This window comes from Apteryx mantelli, chromosome 17, assembly GCF_036417845.1.
Source record: "Apteryx mantelli isolate bAptMan1 chromosome 17, bAptMan1.hap1, whole genome shotgun sequence".
Taxonomy (NCBI): domain Eukaryota; kingdom Metazoa; phylum Chordata; class Aves; order Apterygiformes; family Apterygidae; genus Apteryx; species Apteryx mantelli.
The window spans coordinates 8,762,469-8,784,154 of NC_089994.1; the positions used below are offsets into that span (position 1 = coordinate 8,762,469).

At 54.4% G+C, this 21,686-nt stretch overlaps 4 protein-coding genes and 1 long non-coding RNA gene across 8 annotated transcripts in view; 4 read left to right on the plus strand and 1 right to left on the minus strand.

Annotated features, from left to right (window-relative positions):
- CHCHD10 (coiled-coil-helix-coiled-coil-helix domain containing 10) overlaps positions 1 to 582 on the plus strand; it is a 29,487-nt gene extending 28,905 nt beyond the window's left edge. For both annotated transcript variants that reach the window (XM_067306780.1, XM_067306779.1), the window contains one exon: positions 316 to 582. In XM_067306780.1, the coding sequence (XP_067162881.1) occupies positions 316 to 335 (20 nt within the window). In that variant the 3' untranslated portion in view covers positions 336 to 582. The remainder of the gene's footprint in view (positions 1 to 315) is intronic.
- C17H22orf15 (chromosome 17 C22orf15 homolog) lies at positions 580 to 5,130 on the minus strand. 3 transcript variants are annotated; one of them, XM_013944829.2, is made up of 5 exons: positions 5,002 to 5,130; positions 3,715 to 3,801; positions 3,332 to 3,457; positions 2,877 to 2,951; positions 580 to 2,322 (listed from the first exon to the last, which is right to left on the minus strand). In XM_013944829.2, exons 1-5 carry the CDS (start codon positions 5,024 to 5,026, stop codon positions 2,165 to 2,167), a joined length of 471 nt encoding a protein of 156 aa, XP_013800283.1. In that variant the 5' UTR covers positions 5,027 to 5,130; the 3' UTR covers positions 580 to 2,164. The 3 variants fall into 3 exon arrangements, with proteins under 3 accessions (XP_013800283.1, XP_013800285.1, XP_013800284.1); XM_013944831.2 differs by lacking the exon at positions 3,715 to 3,801; XM_013944830.2 differs by lacking the exon at positions 2,877 to 2,951.
- A 6,329-nt stretch (positions 5,131 to 11,459) lies between these two features.
- On the plus strand, positions 11,460 to 13,133 carry LOC136993566 (uncharacterized). Its single transcript, XR_010885950.1, has 3 exons — positions 11,460 to 11,554; positions 12,390 to 12,464; positions 12,967 to 13,133. It is a non-coding gene; the product is annotated as an uncharacterized lncRNA (long non-coding RNA).
- Positions 13,134 to 17,212: 4,079 nt separating this feature from the next.
- Positions 17,213 to 17,814, plus strand: VPREB3 (V-set pre-B cell surrogate light chain 3). The gene is made up of 2 exons (XM_013944861.1): positions 17,213 to 17,261; positions 17,486 to 17,814. Exons 1-2 carry the CDS (start codon positions 17,213 to 17,215, stop codon positions 17,812 to 17,814), a joined length of 378 nt encoding a protein of 125 aa, XP_013800315.1.
- Positions 17,815 to 18,331: 517 nt separating this feature from the next.
- LOC106486286 (vacuolar protein sorting-associated protein 29-like) overlaps positions 18,332 to 21,686 on the plus strand; it is a 31,130-nt gene continuing 27,775 nt past the window's right edge. Inside the window, exons 1-3 of the mRNA XM_067307335.1 lie at positions 18,332 to 18,346; positions 18,911 to 18,998; positions 20,078 to 20,334. Coding sequence (XP_067163436.1) covers positions 18,332 to 18,346; positions 18,911 to 18,998; positions 20,078 to 20,334 — 360 coding nt within the window. The remainder of the gene's footprint in view (positions 18,347 to 18,910; positions 18,999 to 20,077; positions 20,335 to 21,686) is intronic.

Below are 21,686 nucleotides of genomic sequence, written 5' to 3' on the forward strand. Positions count from 1 at the left end.
GCAAGCCATTGCTGCCTCAAGTGCGTTTCCTGTACTCTGGAATGCCAAAGGGAACTGGAAAGGGCAGGAGAAATGGTCCTGGTCCTGTCTCAGAAGATGAGGATGCTACAGATACCCTCTCAGATTCTTTTCTTTCTGCTCTGGGAAGCCTGCTGCTTTCTCCACACAGTTTCCTAGTTCCTGCTCCATCTGTTAAAAGCAGATTCAGTATATTATGACTTGATCTAAAAACTTTAGGCAAGAGAGCTTTTATTGAACTCCAGCTGCTGGTACTTGCACCTAATGCTGAATTTGTGCTTTTTTTTTCCCCTGTAGGTGTTTCTTCTCTCCTGTGAAGACTCCCCCCTCCTGTAGGAAAAACAGGAGCCTGGTATAGAGCTCTGCTGGCTGCAGGGAGTAGAAGGAAGGACAGATGGACGGGTATTGATGTGGAGGGAACAGAGTGACCAAATAAGAGTCTTCTAGTGGTAACTCACTTCTAGACTAGTAAGGAAGGAAGAATAGTTGGACTTGTGAGACTTTGGCATTTGGATAGCCCTGTATCTGTTACAGAGAAATAAAGGAGACTATTTGAACCTGTAACTTGTGTACTTCCTTTATTTATCCTCAAGCTACAGTTAAGCCACTGAAATACTAAATGCGTATCAGCTCTACTTATGGGACAGGCGACAACTGTATTTCTCCTGCAAACAGGAGGTGCAGCCTAACAAGGACCACGCCTGTGTGCCTTGAAAAGCAAATCCACAGCCAAGCTGAGGCTTGACTGGCAACAATCTGGGCAGATGATGGGGGCTGAACAGAGGTCATCTGAGATGTGTCCTGCTCTATTTTCAGTGACTTGGATTCTTTTTCCATCAGTATCCTCTTCCTGAAGAGCTGTATTCTGAGCCAGGAGCTAAGAAAATGACCTGTCTGGTTGCATGACTTGGATGCTGTTGATTGATCTTATTTAGAGTCTTAACAGGTTATGCAATATTCTCAAGGTCACTAGGATCAGGCTAAGTTCTTAGCTGATTACTCACTACAGTCATCACAGCAGAACAGTCCCATCCAGTACTGCCTGCAGACTCCTCCAGCAGGAGACTTGGGTCTTTGTAGCAATGTGTAAGATGTTAGTTGAAATGGAATTATTGAGACTTAAGCTTGAGTTTTGGTAGCACAGCAGTGAATTTCAGCTCCTTAACAACTGGATTTCCATGGCAGACTTAAACCTTTAAAACTGACAGCCTTTAGCTGTTGAATATTGGACTAGTTCCCTGCCTCTTGCCTTGGTTTGTGAGGAAGTCCAGGTTTAGAAGCTTAAACTTGGCAGCAGATATTGCAGGCTGCTGATGAAACTCCTGCTCCTCCTAAACGTCAGGATTCAAATTCTTTGTGGTAGATAATATCCTGAACAGTGCCTGGCCTTGTCTGGGTGCCTTGCGCTCTCTTGAGAGACAGCTGGGGGGGAGGGGAAGCAGGTGCCAGAGACTTGAAGCTGGGGTGCTCTGTGTGCTGGGCTGCCCCAGTGTGAACAGGGAGTAGCTACTGTAATGCAGTAGTTCCAACTTATTCTCTTTAAGAAATAATGGTTGGCCTGATGTTTGTGTGGCTGGTCTGGGTGGGAAAAAAAGCTGTTAAAACTCTATCAAGAGTACATGTAGTAGCTGTGCTTTGACTTCTGACCCATGTTGGTTAAGCTAAGCAATGCTCCTTTTGGATTTGTGGGGATGCTGGATGTGGCTTGAACAGCTTTACCTGATGGATGCAGGGGACTGAGTCTCTAGAAGGGCACTGTCATCATGGTGACGGTGTTTGAGGCAGGCATATCTGCTGATTTGATGTCACTTGATCCATGTTTTTCTTTCAGTTGCCATGACTTGAAAGGAGGCGCAGCTTCTCGTCATGCAGGAGTACAAGTCATGCCATTGAAACAAATGACCCGTGGGAACGCGAGGCAGACTGCAGCCGCTGTGTGTGCCTGGCTGTGGTGCAGCTTTGGATGTTGAAGCGTGAACATGCAAGAGGAGTGGGGAGATGCCAGGAAGAACAAAGCTAAATAGCAGAGGGTTCTTGCTCTGCTGGGGGACTGCTCAGGCTAGTGCTGTGCAGCAGTGATGAAACCTGGTGTAGTCACTCTGCGCTTGTGAGCAGCAACAGGCTTTGCTCCCATCAGGCCTGTACCTCATCTTGGGGTACCCTTTAGCTCTGAGCTCTTCTTGCTCTGTGGGGTGGGCCTGGGCCTGGCTGGGGTGCTGGCGAGGGACTGAGCCCTCCTCTGCATGGGGCCCCTCCTCCACTGGTCTCTCAGCTGGGGGTTTGCTGACAGCTTCTGCAGCAGATCTGTGGAGCAATCCCAGAAAATCTCAGATCAATTTCTTTCAGTTCCTTCAGTGAGTCATTTGCCACTTGGCCTGTTGAGTGAGGCTGTGCCAGCCTTTATGGCTTCAGCCTAGGAGGTGGAGTCCTGAGTTTCCTGATCTCTCCTGTTGTTCTTCCCTCCCTGTTTGTTCCAGGAAAATGTCTCCTCTTTACTTCTGACCCCTCTGTGCTGTGGGGCTAGTGCTGTACTCTACTACACCTGGGGTGTGGGAAGGTTGGCAGCATGTGCCTACTATTGTGCTACTTGGGAGGTGTTCTTCTGGAAAGCATCTCTGGCTTCTTACTGCCCTTTCTCTTGCTTCCTGAATTCACCTGTTACCCACAGCAGTAACCATTCCTGTCTGGGAAAGTCCTGTAAAAGTTTCTCTAAGCAGCTTGATACTGTGTTGTGAGGGGGCACTGGGAATCCAGAGAATGACTGTCCCTTGGACTGTGTATGAGGGTTGTGGCAGGGAGGGGACTCGAGCCTGCACCTTCAGCCCCTCTGCAGGGGTGAGGTTGTGCCTGGTTCTTACCTGCAAGGTCAGGGTAGTGTTTCCCCAGGTTTTCCAGTAGGGGTTCATAGGAGGTGGCTTCAGTGCTTTCTTTTCCTACCAGCAGAATGGGAGAATTGGATTAATTTCTCTTCTGGCAGAAAACTGAAGTAAAGACTTGTAATTGGGGCAGATGGCTCTGCTCACTAAAGGCTCCCCTTCCCCACAGGTGCCACCTCAGACTGCAGGACACAACACTAATGTGCAGCTCTAGTTTTTCATGTGAGCTGATTCCTGCCTTCTCTGAGCTACTGTGCCGTGTCTAAATGATTGTTGAATAGAGCCCTTCTCCAAGCTGCATCTCTGTTTCTAGGCGGTGACAGGGTTTCTCTGGTGTGTGGGACAGTTGCTTGAAATGCTGTGTGAAGCTTCACACTCTGAAAGCAGACCCTTCCTGGCGCAGAGGCTGAGCTGTGCCACCTGGCTGAGGAACTTACGGATGACTCTGATGAGGATGTAGCGCTGCCTTTCCCGCAGGTATTTACTGGCAAATTCAGATGCAGGATTTTCTACTTTGCTCAGGTTCATCAGGGCCCCTGATTCATCCAGAAGATCGATGTTGTCTAAAAGGAGAGAGGAGGGGTGATGTTTCTGTGTGCCTCTGCATGGCTATTGTCAACCTGTGGGGTTTAGAGGACTTTTCCTTGGAGTAATGCTGTGAAGAGGTTATGTTGCAGTCTAGAGGTGAGATTTGCTTCCCCCTCCCCTGCACTTCGGGGGTCTGCAGTTCCCCATGAGCCCTTTATTACCCTCTGCTGTGCCTCTCTTTAAGGGAGAGCATCTATCCCTCAGGTGAAGGCTGCTCATGAGCGCACAGTACCTTCTGGTCTGCACTGACATTTCCTCTTCAGGTGGGCGATGAGGATGAGGACCCGGCACTGCAGGTTCACCATTACTTGGCAGTTGGCTGTAGACAGGAAAAGAGATCTCGGATGGGAGAAGATTGGGGTCACCCCGGATCCTGGGGGCCCACAGCTATTGCAGCCCAGCTCAGGCACAACAGGGGGCTGGGAACTACCACTGCTGGCCTGGCCAGTGAGGGCAGGATCTTGCCTGCCTGTCAGCTGATTTTGAGCTACAATATTGCAGGCCATGTACTCTAGTGCTTGCTGCTGGGAATGTTCCATGTCGGGAGCTGGGCTGAGCATTTGGGTTGGGTGTGAATTGCTCTGCTTCATGAAGTGCCACTGATCTTTAACTTAGTTTCATCAAATGGGAGAAGGGGGAAAATCCGTGAGCACCAGCCCCTGGCATTCCCCTGCCATCAACTTGTCCAGGTCACATGTGGAAGGATTGGAGATCTGGGCTGAGTCACTGTGGGATGTTTGGGCCATGAACTCTCACCAAGTTTGGCATGACTGAGAAATCCCTGTGGCTGATGAACATCAGATCCAACTCAAATCGCAGAGGGAGCAAAGGCTTAGGACCATGTGCATCTGGCAGCTCCTGCAGCAAGTCCTTGGGGTCAGGCAGAGGCTTTTGGCCAACTGTGGGCAAGGCCAGGACAGCATCTTCCCACTGGCCTTGATCTGCTCATTCTCCCTGCTGGCGGTTTGCTCTCTGAAGCAAAGTGCCAGGATTAGAGCAAGAGGAGCCCTTCCCATACCATGGATGCAGCAGGGAGCCAAGGATCTCCGAGTGCTGCCCCTTCTGCCCTGTGTGCCTCTCTTTCTGGCTGTATCTAGACAAGCAAAACCCTCTCCAGTGTTTCTTGCCAAGTCACTGCTCAGAGCTCAAGGTTGGAGATCTGCAGCAAGGACAGCCTGTGAGTAGCTCTGCTGCATGGGGTGCTGGCTGCAGCACAGCCCGATAACCCACCTGTGCTTGCCTCTGGCTTCTCTCCTGGCTAGTAACAGCCCTGCTGGGGCAGGTTTTCTAACTCACTGTGCAAGGATTAAATATCTCTTAAATGAATGAGGCAAGGGAAGCTGCTACAGCCCAGCAGGGCTCTCCTGCTCTGCACTCTGGTCCCAAACCACTAGGCATTGCTGTGCACTGAAGTGCCTTGTCTCCCCTGCCCCTGTAGGGCCACCACCTGGTGATGTGACAGTCCAGGAGACAGGCCTGCCCTGAAAGCTGAGTCAAAGCCAGAGCTTTTCCCACCTACCTCCATATCTCACCGTAGCAAACATAGCGCGTCTCAGCACACCTCTTCCCAGAGCCGCTCTCTTCCCACTGGGGCCCGGGCTGAGGCTGTGTTGGCTGCTTGCAAGGGGAGCAGTCCTGCAGGCCGCGGGGATGACAAAATGCCCTGTGCGGTTGGTCCTCGCAGCGCTTAGGGGAGGGGCTGCGTTTCCAGCCAACGCTCTCTGGGTTTCAATAGCCAGATTTCCCAGCAACGGGGAACGGCTCTGGCGGATTCCTGAGCCTTCTGCAGCTGGGGAGTGGGAGAAGAGAGGGAAGAGCAGAGGCTGCGCAAACAAAACGGGGCCCTTTGGGAAGGCTGCCCAACCTGTGTTGTCCCAGACTCTCTGGATTTCAGTCTTTTCTGAGACTTGTTTCCTGCCCCATGTTTGCTCTGCAGTCTATCTGGGCTTTGGTGGTGCCTGATTGTGCCCGTCCTGCTCCCTGCTGAATCCAGCATGGCCAGACCAGCAGCGAGGGCAGCTGCAGTCTCCTGAGATGGGCAGATGTCAACAGCAGAATCTCCCTCAGGACAACGTTGCCCTGGATTGATGGGGATAGCTATGGGCTGGGATAAAACCTGCTTTATTTGGGTGAGTTTCTTTTGTTAACTAAGCACATCTAGTACCTCATGGCAGGAGGGAATAATGCTGGCAGAAGAGGGTGAGCACTGGGCTGTGTTCATACCTGCTCTTACATTTTGTGTAGCCAGCTGCTTTCCTGCACCCACAAGCCACCAGAGTGGTTTGCACTGCTGGTGCAGCACCCACATCTTCCACTTAGTGCCCAAATGTTGATGTCCTGTAGCATCGTCCTCTTTTCCTGCAGAGAGGCTGAGACATACAGATCAAATCACTGCCCGAGACCGGTCAACAGATGCAGAGCACCTAACGGACTGGAGCAGGTAACAAAGCTGGTGCCCAAGGAGTGACCTGCAGGGACCCAGGGAGCAGTGCTGCATATTCAGTGCTCACGGCCCCGCGGACAACTTCCCTGTCATCACGTCTCATGCAAGCCTCCCTCCTTGCATGGGGAAAAGGCTTCACAGCTGTTCAGGGTGCAGCATGGCCTGTGTGGGGCTCTCGTGGCCCAGAGTGTGTGCAGGCAGAGCTGTGCCGATGTTACCGCTCCTATTACTTCTCCCTTGAACAAGTGTGAAACCTCAGAGCAAAGTTCCGGTTCTCACCAGCCTCTCCAGTGCCAGAGCCAGCTGGGCTGCAGCCCTTGCTGCTCTCGATGCTGAGGGTGTCCTAAAACCAGCTTGTGCTTTTCTTACCTCAGTTTCCTGACTGAATGTCTCTGAGGGTAGTGGGTTCTCACCCTGTGGGTGTGGAAAAAAAGGTGCAACAAATGTTTGTATTTGGCTTATGTGGGAGGATGTTTTCCTCTTTCCAGGTCATACAGGGTCACTCCACAGGTCTCTGGACCCTGCACACATGCCGAGAGGCAGGTGGTTTGGATCCCTCCAGGCCACGTTCTCAGGCTTCAGGGTGGGTTATAAGCCAGGATGTGATATTTCTGGTCTCCAGGAGCTGATGCAGAGCCTGGTGGAGGGCATGAGAGCCTGTCTGGTGAGCTGAACAGGCCGTGGAGAGTATGTTCCTGTGGTAAAAAGGCTTCTAGCCCCAGCCTTGATGTCCCCCCTCTGCCACCTGTCTGGGAGGCTCGTCTTCGTCTGTGGAGCAGCTTGCCTCCAGCTCCTGCCCCATGGGAAGACGGCTACAAACAGGCTAGCGGAGGAGCCTCGGGGAGAGGTATGGTGGTGGATGCATCGCAGGAGGCTGCGGCTGTGCTGTGGAGATGTGGGGCCTCTTTGGCATCAGCCCTCTCCTTCAACCCAGTGGCTGCTGGGTGCAGAGGAGCCTTGGAGAGCGGCTCCTGTGGGTGCCAGTCTGTGACACGGTGCCCAGGGATGGCAACCTGCTGATACAAAACCTGTGTTATCTCTGAAGCTTTTGCCACCACCAAAAGGCCTGATTTCTTGTGGCTTTTGCGGGACCATTTCCTTGGCAGCACTGATGTTCTGAACAGGGATGCAGCTTGAAGCTGTCCCCAAGGAGGTGGTTGCCAGGTGAAGGAGGAAGCATTTGTGCTTTGTTTTGCCCCTGATCTGCAGCAAATTCAGTTCTAGAAATGAGCATCTAGGAAAAAAAATCTAAGAGGGGTGAAGAGGGAGGCAGATTTGTCTACCTGGGGAAACCGGACTGAATTCTCTTTCCTTCAGGCACAAGCAGAGACCTGGGCTCTGCCCGATGGCTCTCCACATGCCTGCTGCAGTCTTGGGGCTGGTGGGTTCATGATCACCATGATTGGCTTTGGCTGCTCGCTCCCAATCCCTGGGAAATCTTCTGCTGAAGCTGAGCCTGGGGCAGAAACCCCTAATTCCTGGAGACACCAAGTCGTGGTGCCAACAGAGATAGTGGATTTAAGGCACATGAAACTCTTCTTCCCTCTCTCCATTCAACCACAGCATGCTGCAAAAGGAAGAAATTACCTGTCTTTCTGCTCACTGACGCCTGCCACCGAGATCCCCTCTCCGCCACAGGTGCCAGCTACCCTCTCTCACAGATGGCCCCATCAAATCACAACTAACTAAACCCAAAATAATTCTTGCCACCATATTTTTGTTCGCTCTAAGGCTAGAGAATGGCTCATGGGCCTGAAAGCTTTTCCTTTGTGTCCAGACAGAGCTGCTGGGCAAACAAAGGCCAGGGTTGGTGCCTACCTGCCTGGCCGTGCCTGCAGTGAGCGGCGCTGGCTTTGTGCATGTGCAGAGGATGTGGCCTGGGGCAGCTCCCGGCTGAGCTGGTAGAAAAACAGATCTTGATAACCTGTGCCTGATGCTGCAGAGTTAAAGTTTCTAAAGGCGGGTTTAGGAGGTAGGTGCACAGTGCTCGGTCTCTGGGTCTCTGAGGAGTGACCGGGGGAAGCAGCGAGCTCGACGTGCACATGTGGCCTCTGCCTCACCCCCTCAGTGCCATGCAGCCAAGGAGACCATGGCCACCCCGGGACTCGCATCTCGCTGGGTCCCCACCATGCGCATCGTTGGGGCTGTCGAGGGTGCTGAGGACAGGCCGTTGTGACCCCCACGCCACTGCTGCCTCCCCTTGTCACTGTCCCCCGCGGTCAGGGGGTGAGCCTGGGGCCCTCAGTCCTGCTGGAGGAGGACACCCCACCAGGGGAACGTTTGCCACGTGCCGTCTCCCACAGCCTCCCGCTCCCCTTTCCTGAGGGACCCATGCCAGCGTTGCGGGGCTGCGACACGGGACCCTGTCTGGACACCTGTGCTGAGGCCTCGCCTGTGGAGCCAGGTTATTATTAGAGCCCTTTCACAGGTTGTTTCTGCTTACGTGGTTTGCAGGTGGTGCTTCTGCAGGAGGTGAGAAACTGTGCTGCGCAGAGGCTCGCGCGCAGCCTGCCTCCTCTCGAGTCGGCTGCAGATGCCAGCAGCGATGAGATGGGCTGGAGATAGCGGGATGACGTGCCGGGACTGAGCATGGCTCTTCTCCTCTCCTGTGCCGCGCTTGTGCTCCTGCTGCTGCTGGCTTTTCCTCAAGGTAAGCCCTTGTGCCATGGCCTTTCGGGAGGGTGGAGACAGTGGGCACCCACCCCACCTCGGGTGGCCGGCGCAGCCGCGGAAAGGGGGGACGTTGCCCAGAGGCCTGACTATGAGCAGTGCTCAGCATCGCCCTCGTCCTGGCAGGGCCACCAGCCATGGGTTTCCCCTGCTCAACAGCCAAACCAGCCCCACGGCTGCAGGAGCTGATGGAGCCCGGGCTGAGGGCTGGCCTCTGTTTGTCAGGTCTGGGTTTCTCGTTGACATCTGGGTTTTTTTATGACGCATCTGCAGAGATGTGTTGAAAGCGGTGCTCTCCAGGGCTAAGCCCACGCCATTTGCTCGCCTGAGTTGTGCCCTGCCTCTTCAGAGGCTCCTGGAACAAAGAGCGAAACAAAAAAACAGTTCCTGATGTTTTTTGCAAAAGTATTTGGATGCCAAACTGGTGAAGGAAATATCATCTAAGCAGCACTAGATGTTGTCTAAGCAGTTTAAGGAGCGTGGGTGCATTCATTTGTATATCAAGATCGAGTGTGCCGATAGCCAAGAGTAAAAGTAAGATAAGAGAGTCCCAAGATCATTTAGCGTTTGCTGGTGTGAAACTTACCCTGCCATGTTCCCGTTGCAGCTTTCATATAACGAAACCGTGCAGGGCTGCTTGTCATCTAGACAGCACAGTGTTGTGTGCTGTGATTCTGGATGGGGATGTAAAGACTACAATAATTATGGAATCCCATAGTATGTTAGGGAAGGGCCGGCACATGAATGAGTACCGAGACTTCCTTAGGCTCTTTCTGGGGCTAAAGAGAGATTTAGGGCTGAGGCACTTACTGGGGAATTTGGTGAGGGCTTCTGTGTGCCCCGTGACCCCCCCAAAGAAATGAATTTAGTCAGATCATTTGGTCAGCCTCTCACCTGGATGACATTTACTCCATACTCAATGTTTGGAGTCAGCACAGTGTTGTGGACTTATGCAAGTGCAGTCCTTCCTTGCCTGGGAGCAGAGTTTAGGTTTGAGAAAGTGTCTGCCTTTAACTCTCGCTTCTTGCTTTGGGTTCAGAGGCTCTCAGATGTCGTGAGAGCAAAGTGATTCTCGTGACCGAGGGGGAGCCCATCTCGATTGCGTGTCCTTTCCACGAACACTGTGGCACCGAAGATACCTTCTATGAGATCATCTGGAGCTATGAGAAGGACTCGAGACGGATCCTGCAGTTTAGGACAACACCTCCCAAGAACACCTCCATTGTGTTACGCAATGAAGGTCACTTCAGCGGTCAGCTGGATTTTCGAAGGCGCGTGAGCTTTCTCAACATCTCAGAAGTGCTTATAAATGACACTGGCCGTTATCTCTGCTACGTGAAGGTAGGGCACAGCAGTCCGTCGACAGAGGTGACTCACCTGCTCATTAGAGGTGAGTTTGGCTCTCTTTTAACATTTTGGCTACTTCTCAGAGAGCCTAACAGTCAGATTCTAAGCCTTTGGGAAGCGTTAGCCCTGTCAGAGTGACTTCGGTGGACAAGGACCTGCTGACCTGCCCTTGTGTTGGGAAAGGGAGGAGAATTTGCATTTTAGCACTCAGCTGGATGAGGTGCAGGCACTGTTAATGTCTTATAGAGCCTTGCTTTACGTGTCTGACACTGCATCTCTGCAATTCTCACTCATCTGCAGTGCAGCATGCAAAATTGTCTTTGGCACTGAACTGCATCCCTTTTATTTTATTATGTAACTGTGTTGTATTATGTTATTTCATAAATTTTCTTCAGAATTGTATTTGCTTTTGAACTTGTGATTTTTCACTTTCCCTCTGTCCTCCTCTTTTTTTTTTCTTTTCTATAAATTAATATATATATATACGGTCTGTATAACATTTATTGCCATTAGCTGTTTGAATGAGGTAGTCAGAGAGGAAAAATACAATGGTCGCTGGTGGCTGTGTTGTTTACAGCTTAGTAAAGTAAATGTTCTGCTCTTTATGCTTTAGCTTTCTCCAAAGCTGAAGTCAGCTTGGAAAGTCTAGCTGTGGGTTTTTCAACCACAGAACCGTGTACCCATCTTCAGAGCTGTTGCTAATCCCAGTGTCGTGACAATTGGTGACTGTGTGGAGAAGCAGTCTGGTGTATCGGCTGCGCACAAGTGTAATCCCTGCGGCAGGGGGTTGAGATTTCCCACAAAGGAGATCTCTTTCCTTCTAACAAAAGTGTCCTGGGCCCCTTGTTTTGTTTTGTAAGCAGCAGATAAGCTACGCAAGGGGGCAAAGTGTAGGTCGAAGCCTTCGCTGCAGCTCCCACAGCAAACACGAGTCCCTTGCCAGGCTCTTCGCAGTCCGAGGCCGGGGTCTGCTCTTCAGCACATTGCCCTGGCGTTTTGCAGGGATCCGTTGTTCTTATGCCAAAGAGGATGATGGTGGTTCAGAACTAGAAGTGTGGGAATGATGTGAAACACAAAGCAGCTGGTTGGGGCAGCAGTGGAGCTGAGCCAGTTTCCATGTGTGGCACCCCAGGACATTCCCGCTAGCTCATGATGCTGCAAAAAGTCTTGTGGCTCCATGCTTTGCCTGTGGCTGGCAGTCTGCCAGCATCAAAGCGGCTCTGTCATGGCCACCTCCACGAAGCACCCTTCTTTGCAGGTCAGCAACGCAGTGCAGCCTCTGAGGGCCTCCGCTGCTCTGCGCCTCGAGGCAGCAAAGTCATCTTGGACTGTGATTTCACCACCAATGTGACCGGCAACTTCACAGAGCTCTTCTGGCTGCATGAGCGAGAGGAGAGCCCACCCCGACTCATTGCGTGGCACCACGAGTCCAGCTGCCCGGACGGGAACAGCACTGGGAATCGCTTCCAGAGCTCATTAGATCTGGAAAATCACCGGAGCCGTCTCACCATTTCTGGACTGCAGGAGAGTGACAGCGGCTGGTACCAGTGCGAGAGACTGGGGGAGTCTTCTGGCAGGCAGAGAGGGAGGGGAACCAACCTCACTGTGAAGGGTGAGCATGTTTACAGGGAGCCTGGGCTTGTGCGTGAAATCCTTCTGTCTTGCTCGGTCTTCACGTTTTACAGTCTCTCTATCTTAATCCATGGCCTGGACCTGCTTAGGGCTTGGTGTCACAGTGAATGTGTGACACTTCTCATCTAGGACCTATTTTGAAACATGCGGGGTGACTCACGCTCGCTGTGCCACTGCCTTGCAGCGTTTGGGGCGTGCGGGTAGGTGACAGCTGGAGTTGTGGCTGCAGTGTGCTTGTACCATCACAGGCTCAGTGCTGGCTGCACAGAGTGAGCTGCTGCTGTGCTGCGATGGTGGGGCTTCGCAGGGCAGGACATGGTCAAGAAAAGACATGTAGATAAATTTAAAGCAACTACAAAACCACAGAATGGCAACTCTGACAATCCACAGGTTGCTGCAGATGGTTATCTGTAAGAGCTGTTGATTGCTGGTGATGTGGTCCTTTAAGAAACAGATTTTTATCTATGCCTGATGATGATATGGATTCCTTATGCATTTAATTTCATGTGCAAAAATGTCTTTCATCCAGTATGACCCATAACAAAACCCAGCAGAGCTGTTCTAAGGAAATCCTGACTGCATTTGGTGTCTGGCCATGCAAAGCCTCGCCAATTAATCCAGAATGTAGTTAATTGAAATTATGCAGTAATTTGGGCTTGCTCTGCCTCAGCTGGGGAATATATAATTTGATGATAAAACATGACACTGCTTTGAAGTGTAGGACTTGCCATGTCCCAGCTGATTTGTTGCCAGAAAGATGTGATTCATATTTCAGAAGAAATTCTTAAAGATTAGGCCTTTGCTCTCCTTTCCAGGCTCTCTGACTGTGCTACTGGTGGCTTCAGGGAGTGCTGGGTTTGCTCTGGCTGCCTCCTGCCTGTACTTTCTGTGTAAGTAATATTGGACAATTGCCCAGGTGTCCCCTCATCACAGCAGTGTCTCTAGCTGTCTTCTGCATGTCTGTGAGGACGTTTGTCCTTCGGCGACGTGGCTGGGGCACAGTGCCTTGCCTTGTGCTGTCCCTCTGCTGACACCTCACCACGGGCCGTGCTCTCAGTCAGGTGCAGGCCCCAAGGACAGCTGTGGGGCAGCATGTGGCTGTGGCTCGAGCGAGTGGCACTGCGGTCAGGCTGCTGCTCTCCCATGCCACCCCCTGAAGGAGTGAGGAGTGCAGCAGGTTGTGGGTTCCTCCATGCCCTGGGAAAATGCCGTTCAGCAGTCAGTGTGACATGGGGTTCAGCCAAAGCAAACACCTTTGGGACAGCAAGGAGGTGTGGGGCAAGCCATTGCAGTGGGAAGAAGCTGCCAGAAAAAATTCTCCATGTAGAAATGAGCCCCTGGTCTGCGAGTAGAGATGCTGCGCTCGAACTCAGCTGTGCTCTGCTGCCACAGGTTGCTCCAACAGAGCTCTGCGTCCCCTCTGCTCTGCATTCAACAGGCATCACGCTTGTGTGAGGAGCCTAGACACCTCGCCAGAAATGCCAGATCCCCTCTCCGGGCCCACCGAGGAGTGCGCGAGGGAGCCTGCGGACAGGGAAGCCACCTATGCCGGCCTTAGCAGCGAGTACAGTGTAAGCATGGGCCCCGTGCTGCGGCCAGAGGCGAGGAGCAGGTTAAACAGGGCTGGGCTGTTGCTTGCCCCCCTCCTTGCACGTGAATGAGAGGAGACGGGCTAACCTGTCCTGGCTGCGGCTCGTCTCTGCGCTATGCTGGTGTGGGCGAGGGCAGAGCTGCGGACCCCCAGCTGCAGCGGGGCAGGTGCTGGTGCCCCAAGCAGCGGGAGGCGGGAGGCTGTGGCCGCCTTCCGGCCCCGTGAGTGGGATGAGCAGCAGCAGTGGGCCCCTGTGGCTCTCGCTCTGCCGTGGCGTAACTGAGGTCACTCTTTGTTTGCAGCTCCTCACTTTCCCCGGAAGGAGCCCCAGTGCTGGGTGCCAGGGACAAAGCTGACATCCCAGGAGGGACAGGGAGCTGTGCTGTGTGTCCCGTGCTCATGGCGCTGCGGATGGATTCCCTTCCATCACACCAATGTCCCTGGCAAACCCTCCTCCTCTTCGACAGTTGTTTCTTGTGTTTAGCAGGTGTATCGATTAAAACCACTTGAGGACAGACCATATGAGTGTAAATGCAGTCTCTGCTGTGCTGGCTGCTCCGGCTCTGCATGGAGCTGGCTCTTGGTTGTTCTGCCACCTTGTCCTGCTCAGACCAACCTTTGCGTCCCTCTCCAGGGCTGGTGGCATCCACCAGGCACAGCTATACCCTCCTCCCATGGAGGAAAAGCCCTTCAGCCTTGCCAGGTGGAGCAAGGCCTGCAGGGTGGGCTTTCCTGTCCCAGGACCAGGAGCACGTGCAGGCAGAGGTGTGCTATGTCTCTGTCCCTATTGCTTCCCCCTTAAAGCACAAAACTGCAAAGCAGAGAGCAAAGCACTAATTTTCACTGGCCTTGCCAGTGCTGGGGTCTCCTGGGTGGTTGCTGGTGCTGCAGCGCCGGCTCCTGCAGGCGCAGCCAACGTTGGCACAGGGGAGAAGTGAAGGTCTTCCAAAACCAGCTTGCACTGTCATGACCTCGGTTTCCTTGATCAAACCTCTCTGCGGTCACACTGAGATGGTTGTGCTGGTTTTGCGTAAGGAGATATTTCTGCTGAGTTTGTATGTGTAGGTTTGTGGGAAGGGCCCTCAATTTCCTTTCCCACCCAGAGCTCCTCTTTCTGGTGATCACTAGTCTTGTGCTGGATACAGCAGAGTGCCACAGGCAGCCAGGCTGCCTCTGTGCCCCAACAGATGAGCTCGCTGCTCTCAGGGTGTTTTGGGACAGCCCATATTCCTGTTGTTACGTATTTCTATTCCTTGTGGGCTGCATCCAGAAAGCCCCTGCCTTGAACGGGCTTTGGAGCCGGCCTCACACGGTCTGTGCTGCCCACTGTATACTTAAGTCGCACATGTCCGGTTTGCCCAGATGCCTTGGGTGGTCCCAGCAGAGCATCGTGCAGGCGCCCAAATGCCAGGCTCTCCTCTGCAGCGTTGTCCCTCCTCCCATGGCCTGTGCAGCATGCCGCAAGCTCCAGCAGAGGAAAGACAGCAAATCCCTTCCTGACCCAGAGTGAGGCTGCGGCACTACAACCAGCTCCTGCCTCCAGCCTGGCTCCTGCTGCATCGCTGGCTTCTGGGAGCACTTTTGTAAAGAGCTGGGCCAGGCACTGGTGCCAGTTGGGCCATCGTCCTGCAAGGGCAGGCCCAGGCTAGCAGGGCCGCTCCCGTGGCTGGCCTCCAACACCCACCTTCCCAAGAGGCAAGAGGAGCCTGGTGTGTCCGGCCAGCCTCTGCGGGCACCCTGCCACTTCCCTGGTGCCAGGGCAGCCAGGTGGGCCCTGTGCACTGGGCACCCCTGCCATCCTGCCCACAGCCCCTCTGAGTCCTTCCTTTGCCGGCAGGAGCCAGTTTCCCCTGGTGATTGCAAGCCGCCCCAAAGCAAGGCTGCAGGCCGTTGCTGGAGGTGCCATGTCTTGTCTTGTGCTTTCAAAGGTGCCTGAGGGTCTGCTCCTTGCACAAGTGGGAAGGGGAAGCTGGGATTTACTGCATGTGCAGGGATTGTGTGACACATATACTCCATGTCTCCCTGGCAGACGTATGACAACCCTTGCCATCCTCACATACTCCAGCAGCTCCCGAAACCCAGCTGTGCAAGGTGTTGTACAGTAGCATCAGGTCTAACTAGCACCTCTTAACCTCCTGGTACTGCATGCACAGGTCCTGCTCGGCGGCATTTGCATTATAGGCTGCTCTGATTAGCCCCCATCACCGCTTTTTGGTCTCTCTATTCCCAAGGGAGGCCATGTCACAGTAAATTGGGCAAGGCTGCGTGGGGAGAAGTGCTTTTGTTAGACCAACTGTTAAAGAAAGGGGAAAAAATAGCTGAGCCATTGGGCGCACGAGCCCTTGTTCAGAGCACTGCAGCGTATCACAGCAGAGCAAGCGCCCCACTTGCTGCATCTCATCCTCTGGCAACACTAGTGCTTCCTCTTCAGGAGCTGCCTGTGCTGGGGTGGTCTAACCAGGCATGGCCCTGTCCTGGGCGAAGGATAGAGCGCACGGCTTTGTTTCCCCTGAAGCCCAGCGCATGCCTGGGGACAGTTGTGTCAGGGATCACATGCAAACATCTTTGGTGGCTTGGAGGTCTCAGGATGGCAACTGCACCCCGGGACCAGTACCAGGCATTGTGGCGGAGAAGGAAAGGGCTGTTTCTGGATGGGAATGGGGCAGCATCACGAGGGGCTGAGCCTGTCTGTGGAGGGCAGGAGGTATCGACTGGGTATGGATCCTGTAGCGTGGCCAAGCCCTGCTGCAAGGGACCGGCACGTGCTCATGGCTGGGGGATGCAGGGATGTATCAAGAGGATGCATGGCCTGGAGGGAGGTTGGCGCTCGACCTCAGACGGCTGCATACTGTGGCATCTCTGGGCTGTTCTGGGGGACAGTGATGGCATGCATGCAGGAGGGTTTTTACAGTCTGTGAATCTGACAGTCTTTTGCTTTAACGGTCTGCTGTCTTTCTGCACGAGGCACCAGCTGTGCCGTGGCCACGTCTCCCTGCACTGCGTCCCTTGGGAACTGCCTTCTGGTGGGCATATCCGGCAGGGACTCCCATGTGTTCGCCCGTGGGTGCTATTTTTGAGGTGGCTACAGTAAAGTGGCAGAGTTCCCAATGCCATCGGCAGCTCCTGGCCTGAGCCTGGGCCCAGGTCACGGGGCTGGTCTCACCACAGCAGTGGAGCTGCATAGAGAAGGGACCAGTAACTCGCCTTATGTTGCTTCTCTGATGAGACAGCTGCCTGGGGGGACTCTGGCATGTCCTGGCTTTCATGCTCCCTGTTTGGCTGCAGAGCACCCTTGCTGGGATCTGTTTTGCTGAGGAAGGGGGTTTGCTCTACGGCCCTCCCAAGGTAGCATTTTTCAGCACAGTGGGAGCGAGGCCTCTCCTGACACCTTGACTGCTTCTCCTGCTTTGCAAAGGTGGGCACTGAAACGCAGGTGTGCCCAGCTGGCTGCAATGCAAGGGTGGGTGTCTGGATCAATGTTTCTGAGGGGATCTTGCTGCCTGTGGCCTCCCTGGGACTCTCACATGACCCTGAGCCAGCTGGCTGCCAGCTTGCTCGTACCGCAAGGGCAAGTCTCAGCTTTTCGGTGCGGGGCAGCTAAGGCTCCTGGTCTCCTGGTCTCTTTTACTGCACACCCAGTGGCAGAGGGACTGAGGCAAAACCACTAAGTTTAAGACCACAGGAAAACCTCTCTTCTCACCTCATCAGAGAGGAGATGGGTCAGTAGTGCCCCCAAGCCATACCCTAGGGGCCCTGGGCAGAGGGCGGTGGGGCAGGCTGTGCATGCAGCGAGGCACCTGGAAGAAATGGCCCAGCCTGCAGTGAAGGTGGGCGCTGGGCTGCGATGCTCAGTTCGCGCCCCATTGACTCAAGCCCCCTCCCTGAAGCCCAACTGCGGCAAACAGAGCGACACAGGGAGCGAGAGTCCCCGGTGTCATTTACATACCCTCGCTGCGCGCTGGCGGCACAGCAGTTCGGGTCTGCGCGGGACTGCAGCCTGTCTCCAAAACAGCATCTCTTCCTCTGCTTCCCTCCCTGGCCCCTGCCATGGCCCTGGTCTTCGCAGTCCTGCTCCTGGCGGGGATGGTGGTGACGGGTAAGGCCGACATGGCTGAGCTAGCTGCTGTTCGGGGGAGGCGCTGTGGGGCAGCGGGCAGGACTGAGCCGGACATGGGGCTGCTGGGCCGAGTGGAGTGGTTTGCTCAGGGCTGTGTGAGGAGCAGGATGGAGGATGGGTTCATGGGCGGGTGGGTAGCAGGATGTTTTGGGGCAGGGGGAGGTGGCTCAGCCTGGCGGTAACTGTGTTCTTGGTTTGTGCAGCTTCCAGGGCTCAGCCTGTGCTGACCCAGCCAGCCGCCGTGTTAGTGCTGCCAGGGCAGACCGCTCGGCTGTCCTGCACCCTGAATCCCCAGTACAATATCAGCAAGTTCGGCATCTCCTGGTACCAGCAGCGCCCGGGGCACTCCCTGAGGTATCTGCTCTATTACAAGTCGGAGCAGGACAAGCACAAGCCCCCTGAGATTCCCAATCGCTTCTCTGCTACTAAAGACCTCGCCAGCAATGCCTGTATCCTTATTATTGAGGCTGTCCAGGATGAAGACAACGGCAACTATTACTGCGCACTGTCGCGCTCCATCAGCTGGTTGTAGAAATGGGGAACCAGAGCCGTCTACCTTTCCCTTGCGACCCCATGCTGACCCCTTCACAGGCAGAACGGCAGCCCTAGAAGGAATGGAAAAAGAGTCTCCTGCATGCCTGAGCGAGCCCAGCAGCACCATGCCCGTTGTGCTCATAGGCTGTGAGGTGTAGCAACATCCTCTTCAACCCAAGATCCCCTGTGGAGCATTAGGCAGCCCTGATACAGTGTGAGAGAGACCTGCCAGTCCTCAGTCCAGGAATGCACGGGAGTGGAGATGTCCTCCCCACGGTGGGCGGGGGGAGAGCTCTGCTGCAGGCTCTTACAGCACTCGGCACAACAGGGCCTTGATCCTGGCTAGGGCTTCTCCACAGTTTGGCCCTGCTGATAATAAAGGTTAATCCTTAGCCACACGACTGGTGTCATGTATGCGGAGTCAAGAAGAACCTCTCAGGCATTGCGCTCTGTATTTGTGGGGCTGCCACGGTGCCCAGAGTTACCTGAGTTAAGAGTGTTGAAGCAAAGGCGCTATGGTGTTGAATTTGGTGGGGGATATCCCAGGCCCTGCTGGAGCTGTGGTTTCTGCAGCTCCATTGCCCATTCCAGGCCCTGGCAGAGCTGGTGTTCCCTGGAGGGCTGGAGAACTCCTCCACAGATACCGATCTGCAATGCCTGTGGACTGGCAGTCTGCAGCACAGTGCTTTTCCCATAAGGGGAAGTCAGACAAAATCCCCCTGCCTGGTCCCATGTTCCCATGGGGTCTGATATAGACCTAGCTCAGAGGGAGCCATGGCCAGGGAATGGCCATGAGGACATGGCAGGGCCAGCCACCCCAGGCACGGCACTGGGAGTTGGTGTGAAGCTGTGCTGGAGGGGCCACGTGGGGAAGGGCCTGGGGTTGAGGCCAATGTAATGCTGTGCAAGGGAAGCGCCCTGATGAAAACCTCCCCGCAGGGGCCATGGGAGGCTGGGAAGCCCCTGCTCATCTGCTCAGTCCAGGGCCCGTGTGGGAGAGCGCTGGGGCTGGTACGGCTGCCCGTGCTGGCAGGGCTGGGGTGCTGGGAGCTCCACTGGGACATCCTTGTGTTGGCCTTGGTGGCCTTCCATAGGCCAAGGGGGCTGATGGACCCCAACAGACCCTCATCCACAGCGAGGGCCTAGGATGGCACCTGGAAGCTGAGGGGTGCTGGGCTACAGGTGAGGAATGGGGTGGGATCTGTGTCTTTGTACCTTGTGCTGCCCCCTGACCGTGTTTCTGTGCTGGGGTTGATCCCCCCGTTATGTGCATGGCAGGTCTCTTCTTGGGATGGACTTTAGGGGAAAGAAGACAGGGCAGATTTGCATGGAGGGGCCACGTCTTGGGCAGGTGTGGGTTTAAGAGGGAGTCGGGGGTCCACAGCACAGCCCCGTTGGTGTGGGGACCCTCTCCTCCTTGCGGTGCTCACCCACAGCTCAGGTGGGGGAATCTCAGACGCTGAGTACATGGACGCCTGGTGAGATTTGCTGGGTCCCTCCTGGTCCTGCTGGGTGGATGATCCTTTAGCACCTGCCGGGGACACCTGGGAAGGAGACGGCTGTGCCTGTCGGAGGGCTGGAGCGGCTGCGGCACCCTGCGCCCCGGTGTCTCCCCACACCCTGAGGTCTGCCTGTGCCCAAACACCGCCCCGCACTCTCAGAGCCTCCTCACAGCCACCACCGTCTCCCCACACCCCGACGTCTCCCCTCACCCCGCCTCCCCACACCCCAATGTCTCCTCAGCCCCCAACGTCTCCCCACAGCTTCTGCGTGGAAAAGGATGTGCTTGATCACGCGGACATCTCTGGGCTGTTAAATGGACGTTTTCACATAGAAAGATAACGTGTTTTCGCAGAAAATTCTCACGGATTTCGCGAAAACCCGGCGAGAAAAAAAAAAGGCGCCAAACATTTTTCACACCACGGCCGGCGCCGCGCGCGGGCAGTGCAACGGCCGCCGCCCCGCACTGCGCATGCCCAGCGCCGCCGGGCGTGCGAGCCGCGGCGGCCGTTAGCGCCCTCGGGCGGGGCGGCCGTCACGTGGGGCGCTAGCGGCGCCGCGATTGGCTTGAGCCGGACTAGAAAACAGAGCGGGGCATCACTTCCTGGTTACCTCAGCCGGCGTCGGGGAGCAACGGGCGTGAGCGGAGCCGTGTGGCGGGGCGGGATGGTGAGCGGCCGGCCGGGGGCGGCCCCGGGCCCTCCGTGTGGGGAGGCTGCTTGACCCCTTGCTGGGGCGGCCTGTCGCGGTTTGCTGCTGAGAGTCTCTGTGCCATTCTGTTGAAGTAATCTGCCTTAACGTTCCCTTTTCCTTCCTGCCCTGTGAGAAGTTAGTGTTAGTATTAGGGGACCTGCACATCCCGCACCGAAGCAGCGGTCTGCCGGTGAAGTTCAAGAAGTTGCTGGTTCCAGGAAAGATTCAGCACATCCTATGTACGGGAAACCTCTGCACTAAGGAGAGCTATGACTATCTCCGGACTCTGGCTGCAGATATTCATGTTGTTAGGGGGGACTCTGAGGTAAAGTGGTCACTGCTGTAAATTCCTGTGTCCACCAAGTTGCATGCTATGGTTGTCTCGCTGGAACCTGGAGAGTCCCTCAGTGTTAGTAATTTCTGAACTGTAACTCATGGGCACGGGGAGTATCATGAGTGAGCCTGAGCAATCCAAATGATGCTTCAGATGCTTCTTGTTGCGTTTGTGGTACGGGGGGGGTTGGCTGAGGGGCGTAGTTACATGTCACTTCATTCACGTGAACTCAAACCTAAGTCTCCTCAGGATTGACACGAGGCTGTTGGGGTTCCCCAGCTTGCTTTGTGGTGGCAGGAACTGGGGCTTGTGTGAGTGTTTACTTACTGTAGGGTAGTCTTGAAGCTACGAGACTCTGTGGGGTTCCAGTCTGGTGCAAAATCCCAGTTCTTCACAGCATAGTTGCTCTTGCTGGGGTATGGTGCGTGCATCCAGTGTCTTGTATGCTTTGAAGGAGAAACTGTGCGCTAAATGTGTTCATGTGCATGGAATGCATAGACCTGAATCTCACAGATGAGGACTCTTTGGTGTGTGTATAACCTGTGTGTGGTCTCGTTCTCAGAGTGTGAATTATCCTGAAGAGAAGGTTGTAACCGTTGGGCAGTTCAGAATTGGTTTGATTCACGGCCATCAAGTTATTCCCTGGGGTGACGTGGCCAGCCTGGCTTTGCTACAGAGGCAGCTGGATGTGGACATTCTCATCTCGGGCCATACGCACAAATTTGAAGCCTTTGAACATGAGAATAAATTCTACATCAACCCAGGATCAGCAACAGGGGCCTACAATGCTTTGGAGAAGTGAGTGAAATGGGTCTAGGGAGCTTGCAACTGTCCAGTGCAGCAAGAACCCATCAGCCTTACCTTAAATGTGCACGTTCATCCCCTAGTGTCCAGCCACCACCATGTTTTTAGCACTCTCATGAACAGCTGCGTCATGTAGGAGGCCAGCTCTGTCTCTTCACAGATCAAGAAATGTGGCTGCTTGCACTGAAAAGGCTTTATTTAGCCCAAGTGCTGGATACAACTGCCCAGCACTGGTATGTTAGGTGCTCCTTTTTGAGCCTTTAGAGGGCTGAGCTGCAGCAGGTTCTTGAATTGAGTCTGACTCCTGGTGGCTACCTCATAGTTATATGCCAATGCTTTCTAGAAGCCAGACTTTCTGAGGCACTAGCAAGCTGAAGCATCTGGCCCCAATGTGGCTTTAGGGTGCTAGCCTTGAGGGCTCTTCTAGACTAGCTTCAAATCTATTTGAGATGCTGTTGTCACTGCCTCTGAAGTCCAGTGTTTTTCCTTTTGCTGCAGCACTTGCCAGTCAAATGTATTATACTAAAAATGCATTCTTA